We start from the raw sequence: 22,622 nt of genomic DNA, 5'->3' as shown, positions 1-22,622 counted from the left end.
GGTAGCAAGTGAGAGGAAGGTGTGACAGCTGAGAACCTTCTTCCCAAATCAGGATGGCAGAGGAATGGGGAAAACAGGCGTTCGCTGCCAGGCGGCACAATGAAGATACAACAAGAGGCTCTGCCTTCACATACACCAACAGCAATTATACGAAAGGTATGCTTTTCATTTTGAACCCTTTTATGTTTAGACCTGCTGTAATTTGATATTCATTTAATTGTGGATGAGTTTATACAGTTTTATAATTTGAAATATAAGCAGAGTGAGATGTACTGTAGTTTATAATCTGTCATTTATACAAATGCTTACATGCACAAAAAAAACTATAGGGAAGTTCTGGAAAATTAGAGTTTTGTTTCATTTTTATTTAGACACAAACAGATTAGTCTGCAGTTGCCTTGAAAATATTTGTAATACCAGTCGTAATAACACGTCATTTACAAAAAGACAGTATTTCTGAATTACAACATAGTGTGGCTGCCTAAGATTCTTAGCTGTGAACATTTGCTTCCAGATCCTTTTGAGGGACCAAACTACCACATCGCTCCTAGATGGGTCTACAATCTGGCAACATTCTGGATGTTTATTGTGGTTGTTTTATCAGTCTTCACCAACGGCCTTGTCTTGGTGGCCACAGCAAAGTTCAAGAAACTCCGTCATCCCCTGAACTGGATCTTGGTCAACCTTGCCATTGCTGATCTTGGAGAGACGGTCTTTGCCAGCACCATCAGCGTGTGCAACCAGTTTTTTGGATACTTCATTCTGGGACACCCAATGTGCATCTTTGAGGGCTATGTTGTCTCAGTTTGTGGTAAGTAACCACAGTGCTTATGTATGAGTCAGACCTGTAAATTAACTTTAATTAGACCTAAAGAGGAATCTTGGTTGCACACTGTTAAACTGCATGTTAGCATCCTTTTTGCACAGGTATTGCTGCTCTTTGGTCCCTGACTATCATCTCTTGGGAGAGATGGATAGTTGTGTGCAAACCTTTTGGAAACGTCAAGTTTGATGCCAAATGGGCCACAGGTGGAATTGTGTTCTCCTGGGTCTGGTCTGCAGTGTGGTGTGCGCCTCCTATCTTTGGATGGAGCAGGTAACCTGTTGGTTCTTCTGCTTATGAAGTCTTTATATCTCAGTATAAATCTTCAATAATCTGTAAAGCAAGCTTTGGTTGTTTAATGTGAACCAAATGCTAAAACGTTGTCTTGTATCAGGTATTGGCCCCATGGATTGAAAACTTCTTGTGGACCTGATGTGTTCAGTGGAAGTGAGGACCCTGGAGTCCAGTCCTACATGATCGTCCTCATGATTACATGCTGCCTCATTCCTCTGGCTGTCATCATCTTGTGCTACCTGGCTGTATGGTTGGCCATTCGTGCTGTACGTTTTATCCCTCACAGCTTTCTGTAACCTTAGTTTTATTGTAGCATTTCTGAAAGTTTGCTCAAATCTGACCTTGTTGTTTTGTTGGCTCCAGGTTGCGATGCAGCAGAAGGAATCCGAGTCAACCCAGAAGGCTGAGAAGGAAGTATCCAGGATGGTCGTTGTCATGATCGTGGCTTACTGTGTCTGCTGGGGACCTTACACCTTTTTTGCCTGCTTTGCCGCAGCTAACCCTGGATATTCCTTTCATCCTTTGGCGGCTGCCATGCCTGCATACTTTGCCAAGAGCGCCACCATCTACAATCCAATTATCTATGTCTTCATGAACCGACAGGTGGGCACAAAGATCCAGTTTTCACATTTATTCACCTATTACAGCAAATATATTTTTGTTACATATTTAACCTTCATTCTGTTCTTTTATTTGCAGTTCCGCACATGCATCATGCAACTTTTTGGCAAACAGGTGGATGATGGTTCTGAAGTGTCCACATCAAAAACAGAGGTCTCCTCTGTGGCTCCTGCATAAACCTTCATGTTCTCCATTTTGGAAAAAAAAACTACTGTGACCTGTACAGACCCTATTTATTGTTTGCTTGTTTTCTTTTGATGAACATAGCTTTATGGCAATAACAAAAATGTAAAAAAATGAATGTATCATGTATAAATGTGTGGCTGATCTTTTTTAAAATGAATATAAAATATAAGGCATTCTATACATTTTTCTGTGTGTTATTTTCTTTAGTACTATTGTACTTCTATGATGTTTGAAGAGGCAAAGCAAACAATTTGTCCTTAAAAGTTTGACCAAACATACAAAGAAAAACAGTACTCTGCAGGATAACAGCAGATCATACATATTTACCAAAGCTGGAAAAATAAATTCAGAGCCTTTACCTGCGTAAAAAAGAAATGTTCATCCTTTAATTGGATCATAGCGTAATTTGTCATAAAATATTAACCTAACCTTCTGGAAACAAAACTTTTCCAAACAATTCAATAAAAGGCTTCAAACAGACAGGCATGCAGATGGCAGAGATTGTGACTCGAGGTTGAGACTATAGTCTTTAGCACTTAAGTTGCAAAAATAAATAACCTCAGACTTGACTTAGATCTGACTTGGACCCCTGATCTGAGACTCAAGTCTGTCATCATCCACAAGTGTTTGTGTATTTTCTTGTTTTGTTTTGTCTGTTTTCAAATCATTTTGGGGTTTTCATTTGCTATTTTATGCCTTCCAGATCATGTGTTCATTATTGTTGTTTAGGTCCCATCATTTTAGCTCATTCCTTTGTATTTAGCTGATGTTCTGTTAGTGCATCTAGGCTATTCTCTTATGTTATTCTCTTTGTGTTTGGGTTCACCTCCCTCTGTGTTTAATGTGTTAATTAGTCTCCTTCCCTCTGGCGTAATGAGTAGAAAATGATTTGATATAAGAAAGAAAGCTCAAAACAGGAAGGTGGAAGCAAATGCAGGCATTTAAAAGGGGCAGGCTTGGCATTCAAACAGTCATGAACAGGTCTGCCAAGGCAAACAGTATGTATCCCCAAGGAGTAAATAGAACAGCAGAGTATATATGGAGCATAGCACAAGTAAAAAGAGCGAGACTGATAGACATAAGCAGGTGGACTGGATGACGCTGATTACTATGGGAGAGACTGAAATCAAGACATGAGTGTAACTAAACAGAAATGCAAGGTGCGTTCAGACCAAACCCGATTTGAGCGTCAGGGCCATCTGGTTTTTATGCAAAGTCTATGGTGGAAGCGAATGTAGGGTTATCGAGAGGTCCTGCGGCGCAGTTTACACGTCTAGCGCATCTTATGTCTTGTGATGTGATGTGTTTTATTATAGGATGGAAGGATCAGGAAGGATCAGGAAGAACCTGAGAAATCCCACAAACTGCCACAAAGACAATAAAGGACAAACTCATTGTTTTATTGTATTACTCTAAAACTTCAAGCTATCAGATGTAAATAGCACTGGAAGCGATCCTTATCTGAGCGTAGCTTCTGGAGCAAATGGTGAAATTCACCAAACTCTGAACACCTCTGAATTATTTGGAGAATCAAGACACGGCGCATAAGCGCCAAACCATGACCTTGTCTTACTTTGTTCAGCAAATAAAGCTAAGCCACTTTCTCAGTTGCATCAGCCCTTATACACAAGAGGCCAGCAAAGGAAAAAAACCAAGGGTAGTGAAGAATATAAACTATCTATGTGTGTAATATAAACTATCTATGTGTGTAATATAAACCATCTATGTGTGTAACTGGAATGTGTGGAAATAGGGGGGTCAAGCTTAGGGAGTGAAGCATAGAAGGGTCTTAGGGGAGTGAAAACATAGGGAGTGAGAAGCACAGAGAGGGCAAGGGCATAAATTGGTGAATGACAAGGGAGCACAGGATAGAGAGAGTCCAAGGTCGTAAACAAGTGGAAGACAAGGAAGGCCAAGACAAGACGAGCTTGCTATAAGAAAACAACTAGAAATACTCCATATTTGGACATAAGGAAATGTTATGTTATACATGTGTGACATGATATGTGTATATGTTGAACACACCCTTGAGACTGAATAAAACGAGCTGGAAGCAGAGAGTTGATCAGAGTTGGGCCTGCAGCTGCATGGGGCCTCCATCTCTCACTCTGCGCAGAAGGTGAACATAAGTAGATTGTACTTGTGTTTATTTCACTCTTTGAAACCTGTACCCAAATCAACGGACCCGGGGAAGCAGAGATGGCTTCAACAATTAGAGGCTCGTCCGGGATTTGGAACAACAGGCGAAAGAAATTCGGACCACTGACGAGGACCAACAGACATAAGACTCTGGCAAGCCGCAAAACTACAAAACAGGTAAGCAGAACCTGTTTAATCAAAATCTGCTTTTGGATTTTCGATAGGCTAAATTAATATTGTGTCTGATGTCTAAGTAAGTCTGAGTCTGCCAAAACTTAAGAAAAAGAGTGTCATAAATGTTGACTAGGATTTAAACTGGTGAATAGGAGGTTGTTTTAAACTGGCGAATAAGATGTTGTTTTAAGAGAATTACAAGACTTAGTGGTGGTGTTGTGTGGAAAATATAGTATTTCTCAAACGTGGCGGTTCAGAATACGTCCTCGACGGAGGTCTACTGTTAGCTGGGTTTGAGGCCCGGGGAGAGTGAGAAACCCCAAATTCTATAGAAAAGTAAATACACTGAATAAGATGTTGTTTTAAGAGAATTACAAGACTTAGTGGTGGTATTGTGTGGAAAATATAGTAGTTTCTAGAACGTGGCGGTTCACAGTACGTCCTCGACGGGGGACGACTGTTAGCTGGGTTTGAGGCCCGGGGAAGTGAGAAACCCCAAATTCTACAGAAAAGTAAATACACTAAGATCAGGCAAAACACTTGGGTGTGAATGCCGTGTTTTACGTGTGTTCTGCCTCAGTAAAACCGGATTACAGACGTAATAAAAGCACAAACACATAGTCTGAGAGTAAGTCCTGTGAAGTGATAAAGTAATGAACTGTGAGCTGACATAGAATTCAGCAAGACCAGGCTTTTTGGTAAAAAACTCATGAGCTGTGCGCAGAGGAAATAATCTGTGTTACAGACATTATTAGCCGGAGTGAGTGAAAATTTGTGTGTGACAGGAGAGCAGCTGTGCACAGCAGGCTCTCATAAGCAGGTGACTGAATGCAGCTCTCTATCTGGAAACCTTAATGTGGCAACAGAAAGATAGACTGCTGATTGCTGCTTTTGATGAGTAACAAAATATTTCTCTGTGAAAACTCAGATTACAGACGTCTGCACAAACACAGAAGGAACAATATAAGCGGTGGAGATAACACGTAAGATATAAAAATAAATGAGCTGTGAGTTGGGTAAAACCAACAAGATCAGACAGAAATAAAAGTAAAAGAATGAGCTATTAGTTGGGTATAAATAAACCGACAACAGACTTGTTAGGAGTAAAAGAAGGAGCTGTTAGTTGGATAAATAACCAACAACAGACATGTTAGGGTTAGAAAAGTGCATGGGCTGGACACACATACACTCTGGCAAAACGTAGACAAGATTTATAGTTTAAGTCCATGAGCTGTGAGACACGCACACACACACTGGCCACTAAAAACAGGCTTTTGGGGGTTGAATGTGTTCTGGTGTCTTGGAGGTTGGTCAGAACTGAATGAGTGAGTGACTGAGATAACGTATTAAATATATCTTTCAGAAAAAAGCATGGTAATTGTCATAAGATGGAAAGAGCAAGACACATAGAGAGATTGTTGGCAAGTGGTTTTGTTTGAAAAAAAAATGCAAAAAAGGAGAGAGATTTGGCACTAACTAAAGGATAATTAATTGACTACGAGGCGGACGTCGTTCTACAACACCACAGGGTCGACCCAAAACAAAACCTAAGGAGATCTATATTTATTCTCCTTTTGCCTGTTAATAGTGTAGGTGGTGTTGTGGAATAGATATCTGTTTTCTCTTAAATTTACAGTCTTGATCAGTTTTGGGTAAAATATTTGTTGGTTGAAATTATATATTACGGTAAAGAAATGATATATTGCGTAAAATTATTTGTTGATTGACACAAGATAAATTTTAGCCGAGATACTTGAATGTTGAGGCTGTAACATACTATTCACCGAAGATACTTAAATGGTCCCTGAATTGGCAGGTGAGGGAAGACAGTTGAGATACTTAAATGGTGAAACTGTAATAATAAGATTAAGTAAACGGAATTCCAGGGAGTCAACGGAGGGTTGATTCCTAAGTGTCAAACCGGGTTTGGCATCACAGCGGTTGGACCAGGAGAGATCACTAAAACCAGCCGCCACAGAGACAGTTTCTTCCCCCCAGGCTGTTTCTCTGATGAACATTCAATAGAGTACAAAACAACAGCATACAGATGTTGCAAATGCACCTTTTTTATTAGATATGTGTATATTGTACATTGTTCATTGTAAATTGTACATTTGTATATTCTGTAATGCAGAATATTGCATTGTACATTGTATATTGTACATTGTAAATTGTAAATTTGTATATTCTGTAATGCAAAAACAGAACAAAAGAGCAAAGTGTACCGGAGTCAAATTTGTATGCACGAACTTGGCAATAAAGCTGATTCTGATTCTGATTCTGATTCTGAAAAAGTCCCGCTGAGTGGAAGGGTTAAAGCCCTCCGCGCACGCAAGCTATATATCCTGTTGTGTTTTCATATTTGTTTAACTGGATTTACTATGCATATGAGTGAGGAGAGAATACAAATGAGTGGCAGCGAATGGCTGCACTTGAGTGTGAGTGACTGTAGAAGTGGTGATTATATTACAAACTGTATTGCCATAGAGTGAAGAAAAAAAAAAAAAAGACAAGTTGTTCAACATGGCAGGAGAGATTGATTGTCGAAGGAGGAGTAGGAAGGCATGACAGGGAACCATTAGGTAGATGGTTGAACCGAAAATATAAGAGGTATCTGAAGGATAAAGAAAGTTGGTTGATTAAAGCTGATGAGAAAGGGCGACTTGGTGGTATAAAGTGTAAAGTTGAAGCAAAAGAGCTGAAGTAGGGCCTAAGAGAAACAGAAGCACAAGAAACACTTAGACTTTTGAGAGGGGTTACACTATTTGAATCAAAAGTGCATGATTTATATGAGAAAGCTTCTCAACAGATGACAGAAAAACAGTTTAAAGATTCTGGAAGAACACACACCATGACTACTCGTAGCGAGAGCGGTCCATCCAGATTTCAATGTCCGTTGTTGACTTCATCAGTTGGAATGACAAATTATGTCCCTTTTTTATTGGGAGATGTACAGGCATTATTGGATAAGTTGCCACCTATTGCAGGATGCGGATGTGTCTGGTTACAGGAATTAGATACATTGACTAAAGGCATGACACTGGCCTTGGGTGACTTTAGAGCAATTTTGGGACAATGTGTGTGTCCCTCGGTGGCTAGGGAGATAGAACAGAATGCTGATTGCAGTAAGGATCCTGATGACACACCCCTGACACGTGTAATGACAGCCCTAGGGAAAGCCATAAGAAATCAGTATCCGCCTCTGTTGCAGACCCTCAATTCGATTGGGACCCTAATCAGCATCCTAAAGAGCACATTAGTGCTGCAGTGGACACGAGGATGAGACACACAAGAGTTAATCCTAAGGGTGACGGGACAGGAATGGGACAGCTGTTTAAAAAGCCATATTAAAAGGAGTTCCTGTTGACATGTGTCAAAAGATGAAAAATAATCCTGATTTGCAAGGAGCAGACTTCACAAAGTGGGAAAAACATTTAATTCACCATTTACATACAGCTCAGGAGGCAGAGAAAAAGAAAAGAGGAGAAAGAGCATTTACAGAATCAGCTCCTTAAAATGCTGCTTAAAGAGGCCAAAGACAAATTAAATAAGAGAAAAAGGGATAAAACTGAAAATGTAATGTTAGCTGCAGCTCAACCTGTTCCTCCGGCTGCATCTCCATCAGCACACACCCTACGTCTGTGACTGATCAGTGGCAAGGAGGGGGGTTACCCCCTCCTCCACCCTATCTATTTTTATAATTACAGGTATCGTGGCCCCGGTCGTGGAGGCGGAAGGCATGTTGGTGGTCAGCTGGTCATAGTGGATGGTGTGGAGCACCCAGAGGAAGGGGTGGAGTCAGCAGGGCACTGGGAGATGTGTGCTACAACTGCGGTCAGTCTGGACATTGGGCACGCACCGGCCCCACCTGGGGGTAACAGCAGGGAGGAACGGTCCTTCCTAATGCAGGTATGGCACCTCTACTACCCCAGCAGGGCCAGTATCCACAGATGGGTGGACACCCGTCTTACAGCCCATACTGACGCCCCTGAGGAGGACCAAGGCAGCGTGGGCACAGCAGACCCCATGTTGCCTGCAAAGGTGGAAGAGAATTGTCTGAATCTTTTAGTGGACACTGGAGCTACTTATTCCACCATAACACAGCAACCTCCTAAACCACTGCTCTCTACCAAGACTGTTTCTGTGATGGGCTTCTCAGAGACTGCATAAATTCTGCCTGTGACTGTACCACTTCCTGTTCAGATTGGGACTCAGAGAGTAACTCACCCTTTTGTGTGTTCACCCAGCACACCTGTTAATTTGCTGGGCAGAGACGTATTAGTGAAGCTGGGAGCATCAGTGCTGTGTGGTACTGATGGGTTAACGGTAACCTTTCCAGATGATTCCTTTTTGGCATGTGGACAAATGCTTCAGTTCAGTATATACAATATTTTTTACAGCCAGTTGCAGAGGAATATGCTGACATCTACTGGGGACTGCTGACCGCACCTTCTTCTCCAAGCAGCATCTTCTCTGTGTATCAGCTGTGGAAACCCTGGATTCAAAGTCTCTGCCCCTACACCTCTCCGCCTGACCCGCCCCATGTCACTCTGTTCTACGACCGTTGTCACACTGAATGGTACCAGGATTTGTTTAATGAAACAGTAGAAGGTAGGACATGGTTTATTTCATTCAAAAATATTTATGTGGCTCCTGAGGGTGTGGCTGCAACAGTTGATTTAACACCTGACCAAGCAGAATGGTATTTAATGTCAGATGAAGCTGTTCCTCATGTTTCTCTTTCTTTGCATCCTGAGCATCAAGCTAAGGAATTGGGAGGAGTGGTAAAGCGCTCTCTGGCAGCTGGGGACAGGCAGGACACCTCAGTCACCAACTTAAGTTTCTTTTCAGGTTGCATCTCCCTCGCTTATTTGGGTTCCACAGTATCCGCCCAAAAAATAAGCTCAGGAAGGCGTCAGAGACACCATTGAAGGCCTGAAGGCAGCAGGTGTGTTAGACACCTCAGCCTCAGCATGGAACACACCCATCCTTCCTGTAGAGAAATAAGGTACTGGACAATACCGCATGGCACATGATTTAAGAGCAATAAATTCAGTTCTGGTGACTCCTACTGTTCCTGTCCCAAATCCCTATGTTGTTCTCTCCAACCTTGAACTTTCACCTCAGTGGTACACATGTATTGATCTAGCTAATGCTTTTTCTGCAGAACTTACGCTCCCAGACTACACCACACCATTTTATTTGGATGTTTCTGTAACAAAACTGGCAGTGAATGGAGTTTTGTTTCAGAAAAAAGGGGGAGAGAGGAGAGTGCTGATGTACATTTCAGTAATGATGGATAACATGGAAAAACGCCACCCACAATATACACAACATGCAGCAGGGTTGGCAAAATTAATTAAAAAAACAACTCATGTAGTGATGGGACACCCTCTTAACATATTAACATCACATGGCGTGGTGGCCTTTGTGAACTCTCAGGCTTTCACACTCTCACCACTGAGACAACAGAGGCTGAGTAAGGTGCTGGAGGCCCCAAACATCACATACACACATGAAGGGATGAACATGGCAGATAGAATAACTAACGGTACACCACATGTCTGCGCAGAAAAAGTGGAGTTTAATGAAAAAAATTAGACCAGATCTACAAAGTACATCCCTAACAGACGCCCGAAACCTGTACACAGACGGGTGCTGCTTCACACATGACACAGAATGACTTAAGGCAGCATACGCGGTTGTGGAAGACACAGGGACAGATTTTGTCACAGTACAGGCAGAAGAACTGACAGATGCACAATCAGCGCAGAGAGCAGAAGTTTTGGCAGTAATAGCTGCTCTGGAACTAGGAGCAGGACAGAAGGTTAACATTTACACAGATTCCGCATACGCTGCTGGAGCAGTACATGTAGAACTTAAACAGTGGCTGAGGACAGGATTTAAAACTGCAGGACAGAAACCCATTAAACATGAACAGGAAATGAGAAAGTTGGCTGAAGCTTTGTTGCTCCCTCAAGAAGCAGCCGTCATTAAATGCAGAGGACATGACAGCAGTAACACCAGAGTAGCACAAGGTAATCAGGCTGCTGACCGGACATCTAAACAGTGTGCAGGATATCAGCCCAGGCACATAATGGTGTGTTCAGGAGCAGGGTGGACACCAGAACCCACCCTGGAAGAAGTAATGAAACTACCAAAGGGGGCCTCTCCTGAGGAAAAATCAGTTTAGAAGGCACGAGGGGCCTCACAAGATCAGAATGGTCTCTGGAGAAGCCCAGATGGACGTCCCATCTTGCCACCAGGTCTTACCAAAGTAGCTCTAGAAGAAGCACACGGAGTAGGACATGTGGGAACAATGCAAATGTTGAAAAATCTTGAACACTGGTGGCATCCTTTTTTGAAACCAATGGCAGTGCATTGAATTAATTCATGTGAGATGTGCAGGCAGTTCAATGCCAGACCAACCTTGAAGCCAGCACCTGGAAAGTTCCCAGTAGACCCAATAGCAGGAAAAGAGGTTATCATTGATTATACAGACATGACTGAGAGAGTAAATGGGTTCAGATATCTGTTGGTGTGTGTGGATGCATTTACTGGATGGCTGGAGGCATGGCCTACAAAAAAGGAAGACAGCAAATCTGTGGTGAAGTGTTTGATAAATCATTATATCCCTAGACACGGTTTCCCAGCTAAAATAAGGTCTGACAACAGAACACATTTTAAAAATGAGGAACTCCAGGAAGTGGAAATATTTCTGGGACTGAAGCACTATGTATCATCCACAGTCACAGGGGAAGGTTGAAAGAATGAATCGAACCCTTAAAACCAAAATTGGCTAAGATCTGTGCACAGTCCAAAATGAATTGGGTTACCCCCTTACCATTAGCTCTAATGTCTGTATGGAGTTCTGTAAATTAGAAACATGGTTTGACCCCACACGAGCTGCAAACAGGGAGGCCATTCCCAGGTCCACAAACAAGGTTACCGTTTCTCACTGAGTGTGAACAATCTATGTCTCATCGTGATTATTACAGATCTCTCCACAGTCTTGTTACAGCCTTCTCCAAACAGATCCCAGCAGAACCAGAGACCAGGGTTGGAATTACTACATCAGAAGCCGAGTGGGTCCTCCTGAAAGACATCAAAAGAAAGTGGTCAGAGCCAAGGTGGACCGGTCCATTCCAGGTCACAGAGAGGACAACCCATGCAGTCAGGCTGAAGGGCAAAGGTACTTCTTGGTATCACTGGAGCCAGTGTGCAGGAGCAGAACCACCTCAACGATCCCTTTCTCAGGTTCAGGAGGATCTGAGCGAAAACCCAGGAGAAGACAATGTCACTTCTCTCACCCAAGAAGGGGCAGAAAAATCCCCAGGTGAGAGAAATTAGCCCTAGGTCAGTCTACACCTGAGAGCTGAAGATCAGATTTCTCACACCACTGAAGGGGCAGAATAATCCCCAGGTGTGAGAACGCAAGGCTCCAGGTCATTCTACACTTGGGAGCTGAAGACAGAAAAAGAACAGCAGAAGAAAAGGCAGAAGTGATTGAGTTTCTCTCTCACTGGGAGTGGTGGAGCTTCCCTCCCACCCCAGAAGATACCGTTTGGCGAACATTTTATATTTTATATTACATTTTGATGTTTCGGTATCTTTTTCAGGTTATGATTTAACTTTATGTTGATGAGGACTCAGAGTGTGAATTCATGGACGCATAATATGATGCATGCATGTGTTTGATGATTTTCTCTTTTACAGGGGGTACAGTACTATTTTTACTTATTTCTACTTATTTTTAGAAGGACATTTTAGATTGTGAACTCTTTTATGAGAGTTCAAAAGGTGGATTGAAGAATATAAACTATCTATGTGTGTAATATAAACTATCTATGTGTGTAATATAAACCATCTATGTGTGTAACTGGAATGTGTGGAAATAGGGGGGTCAAGCTTAGGGAGTGAAGCAAAGAAGGGTCTTAGGGGAGTGAAAACATAGGGAATGAGAATCACAGAGAGGGCGAGGGCATAAATTGCTGAATGACAAGGGAGTACAGGATAGAGAGAGTCCAGGTCGTAAACAAGTGGAGGACAAGGAAGGCCGAGACAAGACAAGACAAGCTTGCTATAAGAAAACAACTAGAAATACTCCATATTTGGACATAAGGAAATGTTATGTTATACATGTGTGACATGATATATGTATATGTTGAACACACCCTTGAGACTGAATAAAACGAGCTGGAAGCAGAGAGTTGATCAGAGTTGGGCCTGCAGCTGCATGGGGCCTCCATCTCTCACTCTGCGCAGAAGGTGAACATAAGTAGATTGTACTTGTGTTTATTTCACTCTTTGAAACCTGTACCCAAATCAACGGACCCGGGGAAGCAGAGATGGCTTCAACAGTAGCTCCTCCAAACCCGCGTATGTCCACACTTTGGTCTGACGCGCATCTTGGACATCTAGAGCAATTTCAAGCAATATCAAGCGTCTGACTTCAAAGTGCACAAGCGTCCAACTTGAGGTGTTGAACGCCTTTTTGACGTTCAAATGGCATTCGGTCTGAACGCACCATTGGTGCTGCCCTCTTTGGGTTGAACAGCAATTACTGCAGTTGAATTTTGCCATTGGTTCTAACAGTACAGCTTGGTACATTTCTATATCACAACCCCACATTCACATATAAAACCACCTCACTCAGACACATGCCACTCTGGCAAGTCAGGAATTAAAATTGCTAGCATTGCGAGATAATTTCAATTTAAATCTGTATCTTTAATATATATGTAAACTTTCTGAAAGTTTGATACTGCTTTGAATGCTAGCCTATGTTAGCAATGATGCTACTACCATCACTTTACTCAAGAAACTGGACCCAATTTGGGCATTGCTGAGTCAGCAGCTCTAACTGATAAGGCTTCGGCCCTCTGGGCTCCACAAAGCCTCGCTTAACCTCCAGTGACGAGGGGGTGAAAAGTTCTCCAGATTGTTCCTGACAAAACTACCAGCGTCTCTCTGCTCACTCTCCATGTTTCAACATGTCAAATTAAGGTAGCTGACACTTTCCCTTGTCCTCCTTACCACACCCCGTTTAAACCCCTGCGCTCATCCCCACACTTGGCCATGCCCCTCAGTGTCTCTTGGCTCTGCCCACTTTAGCTCTACACTTGTCCTGTCAGGGACCACTTTAAGGTTTCCAACAGTGATATAACGTGGCAAGACATACCAACCATACCAACAGTGATTGGCTGCACCTGCTGGAGCTTCGGTATCTGCCTTGTTAACTAGAGCTCCTTCTATGGCGTTACACAAGCCCTTGGCCGTGCTCCGCTGGTGATGACTGGAATACAAAAGTTAAAATAAAACACAAAATAAATATCAAGAGGGTCTTCACACTCCCTACTTCAAGACACTGCGCCCTTCTTAGGGGGCGCACTCCACACTTTCTAAATAACTAGGTTAGACTAACCTTTATGACGGATATTCTACAGGCTAGTACATTAGCTGAGAAGAATTAAAAGGACTCAGATCTAAGGGAGCCATGATGGGAGGTGATGCAGAGAGATATTTTTCCTCTGTATGACTGATAAAATGTAAACCCAGAAGGTTTGGTTACTAAATTAGGACATATTAGGCTGTGATCAATTTAAGAAATCAGCTTTTCCTTTTTATCCAGGTAAAGATTTAAAAATGTTTTCTCCCACCCTTGGTAAATATGTAATTATGATCTGCTGTTATCATGCAGAGTACTATTCTTTCTATGGTTAGTCAAACTTTTAAGGACAGAGGTTTTGCATTGTCTCTCCAAGTGTAACAAATGTACCATAGTACTACAAATAATAACACACAGAGCACAATTTATAGAATGCCTTATATTTGATGTTCATTTCAAAAAAGATCAGCCACACATTTATACATGATACATTCATTTTTTTACGTTTTTGTTATTGCCATAAAGCTATGTTCATCAAAAGAAAACAAGCAAACAATAAATAGGGTCTGTACAGGTCACAGTAGGTTTTTTTTCCAAAATGGAGAACATGAAGGTTTATGCAGGAGCCACAGAGGAGACCTCTGTTTTTGATGTGGACACTTCAGAACCATCATCCACCTGTTTGCCAAAAAGTTGCATGATGCATGTGCGGAACTGCAAATAAAAGAACAGAATGAAGGTTAAATATGTAACAAAAATATATTTGCTGTAATAGGTGAATAAATGTGAAAACTGGATCTTTGTGCCCACCTGTCGGTTCATGAAGACATAGATAATTGGATTGTAGATGGTGGCGCTCTTGGCAAAGTAGGCAGGCATGGCAGCCGCCAAAGGATGAAAGGAATATCCAGGGTTAGCTGCGGCAAAGCAGGCAAAAAAGGTGTAAGGTCCCCAGCAGACACAGTAAGCCACGATCATGACAACGACCATCCTGGATACTTCCTTCTCAGCCTTCTGGGTTGACTCGGATTCCTTCTGCTGCATCGCAACCTGTAGCCAACAAAACAACAAGGTCAGATTTGAGCAAACTTTCAGAAATGCTACAATAAAACTAAGGTTACAAAAAGCTGTGAGGGATAAAACGTACAGCACGAATGGCCAACCATACAGCCAGGTAGCACAAGATGATGACAGCCAGAGGAATGAGGCAGCATGTAATCATGAGGACGATCATGTAGGACTGGACTCCAGGGTCCTCACTTCCACTGAACACATCAGGTCCACAAGAGGTTTTCAATCCATGGGGCCAATACCTGATACAAGACAACGTTTTAGCATTTGGTTCACATTAAACAACCAAAGCTTGCTCTACAGATTATTGAAGATTTATACTGAGATATAAAGACTTCATAAGCAGAAGAACCAACAGGTTACCTGCTCCATCCAAAGATAGGAGGCGCACACCACACTGCAGACCAGACCCAGGAGAACACAATTCCACCTGTGGCCCATTTGGCATCAAACTTGACGTTTCCAAAAGGTTTGCACACAACTATCCATCTCTCCCAAGAGATGATAGTCAGGGACCAAAGAGCAGCAATACCTGTGCAAAAAGGATGCTAACATGCAGTTTAACAGTGTGCAACCAAGATTCCTCTTTAGGTCTAATTAAAGTAAATTTACAGGTCTGACTCATACATAAGCACTGTGGTTACTTACCACAAACTGAGACAACATAGCCCTCAAAGATGCACATTGGGTGTCCCAGAATGAAGTATCCAAAAAACTGGTTGCACACGCTGATGGTGCTGGCAAAGACCGTCTCTCCAAGATCAGCAATGGCAAGGTTGACCAAGATCCAGTTCAGAGGATGACGGAGTTTCTTGAACTTTGCTGTGGCCACCAAGACAAGGCCGTTGGTGAAGACTGATAAAACGACCACAATAAACATCCAGAATGTTGCCAGATTGTAGACCCATCTAGGAGCAATGTGGTAGTTTGGTCCCTCAAAAGGATCTGGAAGCAAATGTTTACAGCTAAGAATCTTAGGCAGCCACACTATGTTGTAATTCAGAAATACTGTCTTTTTGTAAATGACGTGTTATTACGACTGGTATTATAAATATGTTCAATGCAACTGTGAACAAATGAGTTTAACTTTAGGCAAATTTAGATAAAAGTCTAATTTTGTAAGATCTTACAATTTTACCTAATGTGCACTTAAACATGTCAAAGCACAAGAATACTTCCTAATTTTCTAATTTAAATTTCAGTAGCCCACACACTAATCTATTTCAATGATTTTATTCTTTTACATTTTTTAATAAAAGATTCTGATAGATACACATTTTGATTAAAAATAAAACACATACCTTTCGTGTGGTTGCTGTTTGTGTATGTGAAAGCGGCTCCCCTCGTTGTGTCTTCATTGTGCCGCCTGGCAGCAAACGCCTGTTTTCCCCATTCCTCTGCCATCCTGATCTGGGAAGAAGGTTCTCAGCTCTCTTACCTTCCTCTCACTTGTAACCTCCTGGGTGTTGGGCACTTCACATCAGACCCTAGCTTTTATACTGATGCCTCAGTGACCTCTGTGAGGATTGCTTTACAATCATATTACAGCCACAGTGTGCCATTTGGCAAAGATCTTCCCAGACAAGGTAAAACACTGAACAGCACTTAGAAAACCTAATGAGGTTAAGACTCTGAGTGGATTTCCGTACTCTCACTAAATATGTGGATTAACATTCACATCTTTCACCAATACATTTGCTAATGTTTTTTGTATATCTCCAAAACCTGGTAGCAAGTACTTTTTACAATTGTAGCTATGTAGAATGTAAACTGCATAATATTAAAAGCAAAATGCCCTTTTTAAATTATTTTTGCTGTAAAGAAACATACGCAAGATTCATACAGCAGTCACAATATACTAAACTGGACATTGATGCAAATAAAGTGATGCCATGCTGTGTATGATGCTTTTGTGTTTTTGGGTACGTGTAAAGGCTCTGGCCAGCCAGAGAGGACAGACACGTCTTAAAGCAGATTTACAGGACAGCAGGAGATCTGTGGCACATTAACTGTGACAGTTGTAATTGTTGACATGTGGAGCAAGTAAGACACCTTTAATCCATCCGGAAAAAGATTCACCCCAGATCATTGGATTTTTTTGCCAGCCTTTGAGCCTACCACATACGTCAGACTCATAATTGCATTATTGCACCATGGGGTCATTTCCAGGAAACCTGCTCTTTGAAAACTCTACTTTCTAATTTTTTGAAACACTTTTTATTCTGTTTGCAGAAATTTTTATTTAGTGTCTTCAACTGTTGTTAATGTTAGAACTTCTTCAAGCTGCGTTTATTGTATTGGGTATGTTGCTGATCACTTACTGTTTTACCATCATTTGGCCTGATTGCGATGAGGTAGGGACATCTTTGGTTAGAGCTACAGGCCATTTCAGGTGAGATTTGTAATGCAATAGGGAACTGTAATGCACTACTGGCTGCGAGCTTGTGTTTTGATTTCTTCGGGTCAAAGGACCTACGTGTTATGCTGATTGGTGATGTAGAATTAAGTACAATGTAGAAATTATGATGTAGGATTGTTTATCTTGGTGTTAGGTGTCCAGGATATACCCTGCCTTTAGTTGAGTTTGGAAATGTTTCACAGAAATAAAACCTGATGTAAATGATATGAGATTGCCAGAGGTCAGTCATGTTACCAAATGTGTTTGTTACATGTAGACAAACTAGAAAATTCGGACAGGGATTTAAAGAAGATGTTTTCCATTCTATGTAAATTTGCCATGTTCTTCTACATGCAGAGTAATTGTCTGGGTATTCCAATTCCTCTCACATTACACACACTTTAGTTAAGATTTGTTTGAATTGTTTACTTATACTTGTTTTTTTTTCTTTGAGGTTCTGCAAATGCAGACCAGCTGGAGGTGGAAGCCAGGAACATACCATTATGTATGGGGGGGGGACTTAACTTCTTAACTTGTTAGTTATTTTTTTACTTTAGTATTCATTCATTTGTGTTAAGTTAAAGATTAATTTGTGTCATTTATGTTTGTTAATTTTGTATGTATTGTTTTCCATTTGTTGTTCCTCTTAGGTTGTGCCTTCCCCATTTGGTGAGTCTAGGTTATTCCACCCATATTTAAGTAACCTTTGTTTTTTGTCTTGAGGTCAGTTTTGTTTGAGTTTTGTTACTATTCAGTTGACCTCAGCTGAGTTGGGCCCAAACTCGTGTCATTTATTATCTGAGTTATTTCTGTATTGAAGTTGACCTTTTGTTAACTGTTTTGGACAGTATTAAATTGAAGTTTTTCCAATTTTCGAACACATTTTGTCCTTGCTTAAGTCTGGTCCACCACAGTTAAAAAACAAGTATAAGTAAACCATTCAGACAAATCTTAACTAAAGTGTGCACGCATTAGAAAATATCTGTCTAAATAAAATAACTTGAACTTATGTATAGTGTCATCTGAAACTAATAATTGTAAAACAATGAAACAATACTAACACTTTGTGGTGGTGGTAGAAGCATCCACCACATACCTGTACAGTGGTTTCAAATTGATGTAAACTGATGTTGTACTCATTGTTCCATGCATAGGATTAAACTTCCAATGTCTCGATTTGACCTAATGAAACACAAGTGAAGAGATTTCATGCCCCGACAGACCAAAGCAGATTATACGGACAAGTCAGGTTGCTCCACAAAACTGCTTAACAAAGAGTAATTACTTTTGGCATGCTCACTCTGTAACAAGGTTATCTCTCCGGAATTACAGGTCACATCAGGAGCACGCTCAGGCTAATCAAAGCCACTGTAGTGGTTTACTTTAATCCTTTGACTTGTGTTTTTTTCTGTTTTCTCGTTGGATCCCTACCTTGTGCATGTAGCTGACTCACAGATTTGATAAGTGCTCCATGTGGCAGAAGAACTTCCTTATCTTGAAGAAGAGGATGGACCTGGAACTCTATTCTGTAAATATTTCTGTTATTTGGATATTTAAAATTTTTTGTATGTATGTATTCATGTTAGTATTTACAATTGTGGAATTTAGAGCAGTTTTAAATATGTAAATTATAAGAAGTGTTACCTATAATGCAAATCTATATATCTTCTAAGATTCCAACTTACACCTTTTTTACCATCTTAACTTTCCATGTGATGCTGTGATATTTCAGGGGTAAGTCTGGAATTCCGCTAGTTCTGAACTATTCGTGTTTGGAAAAAGTTCACTACTAGCAGAACTCGGATTTGCTCCCGACAACCGACGGGAATGACCGATGGTGAAGGTCTTATTCAGCCATTGTGCTGAGCAGCAGGTGGTCTACATGTGTGGAGTAGTGATTGAGGAGTGCAGAGAATTACTCTGATGTCAAGTGAGCCAGATCTACCTTTGCTGCTCTCATGGCTCTGTGTTCACTTAACATCAGGTAATATTCTCTAATGGTTGTTCTTAATGAATTTATCAGGTGTTTTTTTGTTTCTTTTAATGCTGATACTCTTCTTGTTTTGCTTTTCTTCCCCACTTTTACAGTTAGGATTATCAGGGGGAATTCCAACATGGTAATGTTTGGTTGGACTGATTATCTTCAAATTCTTCAGAGAGTCAAAATATAACTTTATTTTTGATATCCATTATGTTTGTTTTTCAGATGCACAGTTTGCATCATATGTTTTTTATTTCATTTTCTGATGGATAAATGCCTTTCATACAAACATGCTACAACACAAATATCAGAAATAAGTAGAAGAAAGTAAACAAAGGAAGACATTATTTTACTTGTAAAAATCTATTTTCATGCTTTTTTTCTTTTTTCTATAGGTAACCTCTACCTACACTTATCCCAAAAGGGTAATCCTGTTCACCAAACTGCCTTAACCTTGTTGTATTAAAGCTTATGAGCTGAAACACCAACCCGCCATAACATTATGACCACTGACAAGTAAGGTGAGTGAAACCGGTAATCTTGTTACAACACAGTGTTCTCCTAAGAAAGCTTGCATGCTGGCATTTAAATGGATTTTACTTTAATCTCTCGCTGTCTCAGCAGTGACAGTATGGAAACCCTCAAGAGGTGCTTATATCTCTGAGATTGCAATGAATATTGTTAGGTGTTCACCCAGCTTTCAGTCTCTTAAAATTCCCAAATTTTAGATATTTTTTTTTTTGCATTGCTGAAAAGTCCAATCCAGACAGAACTCTCAGCAAGGCCTAAAGGCTCTATAGCTGATATCCCAACACTAGGGACGCCCACAGACGTTTCATTCTCATCCATTGAGTGTGCAGATGTTTTGATGGTTAGAAATATCCATTTCAATAAGATGGTCATAATGCTAGGTTGGAATTGTTCACTTTTTTTTTATTAAAATGTTCATTACTTATTTAATCTGTGATTTATACAATTTCTGTAACAAGACCCTGATTACATACTACGCAGGGGGTGTTTGGGTATTTGTCTTCCAGGACATACAACAAACTACAAAGGACCACAATGACCAAAACAACAAACACATAATTTAATAAACGTTTAATTGATCAAATAAACTATTTTATGTTATTTATTGCTTAATGTAGTTATTTATTTAGGATATTTTCCAGGGGTGTAAATGTACACTAAAATCCCAGTGCAGTCCATACGTTGGTTTAAAGTCACAGCTCAGCACATTTCCTGTACACTTTGATCAAAAGAAACAATGTTTTTTACTTTATTCAGCAGTGAACAAAGAATTTCTCACATTTGGGTCAAGAGTTTTTTTTTTAATGTTTTTGAACTTCTAAGAGTGTCTAGTGAAGAACTGACTAGAGATTTGGTTTGATTACTTTTTTATTAATTCAGGATTATCAGGTATAGCCAATGCCTTGGTAACTTATACAACAATAAAAACACCTAAAATTGTCAAGGTTGTTATTTTTGATCAAGAGTTAACTAATAGTTGAGAATAAAAAATGCTGAGTTGTTTTGACAAATAGACAATCCAGAGTAAGACTTGTCCCTAAATGCACCTTAAAAGCCAAGCTGCTGGAATATCCCCTCTCCTCAGAGGAAATCCTGCCGTCAAGTCAAGTCAAGTTTATTTATATAGCGCTTTTCAGCAACAAGGCACCCAAAGCGCTGTACACAAGGAAAAACATTACAATGATACAGAAATCAAACACAGAAAAACAAATCAAATGACACTGATAATCCTTGGGAGTAATTATAATTAATAATCCTTCCGGGTTTACTGGTAGAAATTTGTTCCAAGCCACTCTTAATAATAAAGCATCTTATGCTAAAAGAAGATGATATTGGGGTCTGGGTTAGTGTGTGTGTTTGTGTTTTGTGTGCAACTTTGTTTTCAGTTTCCAGATGGAGCTGGAGTTTCTCAGATGTGCTGGGTGACAGGTGCAACTGATCTGCTGATTGTGTGGAGGAGTATTTAAGCAGGAGGCTGCCAGCACTCTGATGCCAGTGTTTGCCTTCATTGGTAACAAGCTCAGCCACTACTAAGTTATGCTTCATTCCTTGTCTCTAAGCTGATTTTGTGTATGTTCCTTCGCAGGCAGAGACCTGAATCTTTTGGCTGTTTTCGTTGAACTCTGACTTTGGTTCCAGAAGTTTCTAGACGATCGTTTGGTGGATTTCGTTTGGATTTCGTCTTCAAGGAGCAAGCTGGCAGCTTCCTGTTTTCCTCCGTCTCCTGAACCAAGGCATAAGCGTACCCTGTCCACCCTCCAACGCAAGTACCTGAACATTGAACTAACTCCTGAACTTACCAAGGCTCACTCAACAGCACGAGAAACCATCTGGATTACTCCACTTCGCAAACCTAGACCCCGAATCCCTCTACCCCTGGAGACCTGACTACACTTACTTAGTAAGCCGTTTAACTGTTTATCATAGTTACTTTTTGTTAATTCTGCAACATAATAGTTCTTGTTTTCACCAGTTCTCTTCCCCCTCTTTCCATACAGTTGGCGATTTTACCATTCACGTTCCAGTCTCACTTTTTGTAAATAAAACACCTTTCACTGATTCAGTTGTCCTTCAGAGTGTTCTTCTATATGTGGGTCAGATCTATTTCGAACAAATGACAGATGATAAAATTGATAGTCTCATCATTCCACTGAATTCTAACTAGAGAAGCTGAGTCACTGGTACAAAACAACTTTAATCCACATTTTCAGGTGCTAATATATTGCTTTTACTGGTACTGAAGTTGAACTAAGTAATAACAGTCCATTGTAGTCTAACTAAGAAACCTGGGTCATTGGTGTAAGAGCAGCTATAGTCCAAATTACTAAAAATGTTTGGTTTTTGCTGGTAATCCTTCTGATGAAACAAAAAATATATGAAAAAGTAATGAAATCACGCAATTAGGTGCAGGGCTAAGCAACACACAAGAAGAAAAGATTTTGCAAGAGTGTGGTGGAATCTTGGGGGTGTGAATATATAACTGAGCGTCTGTGCAAGAATTACACTGTCAACGCCATTGTCCTAGAGGAGAGAGATGGAATTTATCTCAATCAGCCGCAAAGTCTTATCTGGGTCACAGCTGTTCGGGGTTGCTGGGAAAGATCACCATGTTTACATAACATCCAGGAGATATTTTGTCGATAGCCACTTAGCAGAAGTTACCAAGGCTACGTTGGGGCACCAGATTTAGAAAAACAAGTGTTCTGGCTCAAGAAGTTGTGTGGATTTCCAACCACTTTAAGAGTTTTTACTGTTATCTCTCAATTGCAAATTCAAATTTCTGGGACTTTCCCGCAGTTAAGGAGCGAACAACCTTCTCCATGATTAAATCCTTTCACCTCTGAGTCCAAAAGCCGCTTCCAGGTTACGATTCTGTTCAAGAACCGTATCCAGCTCGCGGCTTAGCTGTCTTAACAATTCAGTCTGAGTGTCACGATGTGGTTTTGAGTCGGACCAAAGTGCAGACGAGAGCTGGGCAGCAACATGTTGTAAAAGGTCTTCAGCTTTATTTCCAGAG

General features: G+C 40.8%; 2 protein-coding genes and 1 long non-coding RNA gene across 8 annotated transcripts; 2 read left to right on the top strand and 1 right to left on the bottom strand.

Annotated features, from left to right (window-relative positions):
- On the top strand, positions 1–1,936 carry LOC124856560 (red-sensitive opsin-like). Its single transcript, XM_047347096.1, has 6 exons — positions 1–156; positions 515–811; positions 928–1,096; positions 1,218–1,383; positions 1,481–1,720; positions 1,817–1,936. The coding sequence occupies exons 1-6, from the start codon at positions 54–56 to the stop codon at positions 1,913–1,915; spliced, it is 1,074 nt and encodes a 357-aa protein (XP_047203052.1). The 5' UTR covers positions 1–53; the 3' UTR covers positions 1,916–1,936.
- Positions 1,937–14,044: 12,108 nt separating this feature from the next.
- Positions 14,045–16,177, bottom strand: LOC124856544 (red-sensitive opsin). The gene is made up of 6 exons (XM_047347081.1): positions 15,998–16,177; positions 15,345–15,641; positions 15,060–15,228; positions 14,773–14,938; positions 14,436–14,675; positions 14,045–14,339 (listed from the first exon to the last, which is right to left on the bottom strand). Exons 1-6 carry the CDS (start codon positions 16,098–16,100, stop codon positions 14,241–14,243), a joined length of 1,074 nt encoding a protein of 357 aa, XP_047203037.1. The 5' UTR covers positions 16,101–16,177; the 3' UTR covers positions 14,045–14,240.
- Positions 16,178–18,504: 2,327 nt separating this feature from the next.
- LOC124857127 lies at positions 18,505–21,664 on the top strand. Of its 6 annotated transcripts, none has more exons than XR_007035516.1 (5): positions 18,505–18,622; positions 19,471–19,596; positions 20,992–21,116; positions 21,192–21,506; positions 21,604–21,664. It is a non-coding gene; the product is annotated as an uncharacterized LOC124857127 (long non-coding RNA). The 6 variants fall into 6 exon arrangements; XR_007035512.1 differs by having other exon boundaries at positions 18,532–18,622; positions 18,827–19,596; XR_007035514.1 differs by lacking the exon at positions 18,505–18,622 and adding an exon at positions 18,637–19,078 and having other exon boundaries at positions 19,183–19,596.
- The last annotated feature ends 958 nt before the right edge of the window (positions 21,665–22,622 follow it).

This window comes from Girardinichthys multiradiatus, chromosome 20 (assembly GCF_021462225.1).
Source record: "Girardinichthys multiradiatus isolate DD_20200921_A chromosome 20, DD_fGirMul_XY1, whole genome shotgun sequence".
Classification (NCBI taxonomy): Eukaryota; Metazoa; Chordata; class Actinopteri; order Cyprinodontiformes; family Goodeidae; genus Girardinichthys; species Girardinichthys multiradiatus.
This window is presented reverse-complemented; position numbering and strand designations above follow the sequence as displayed.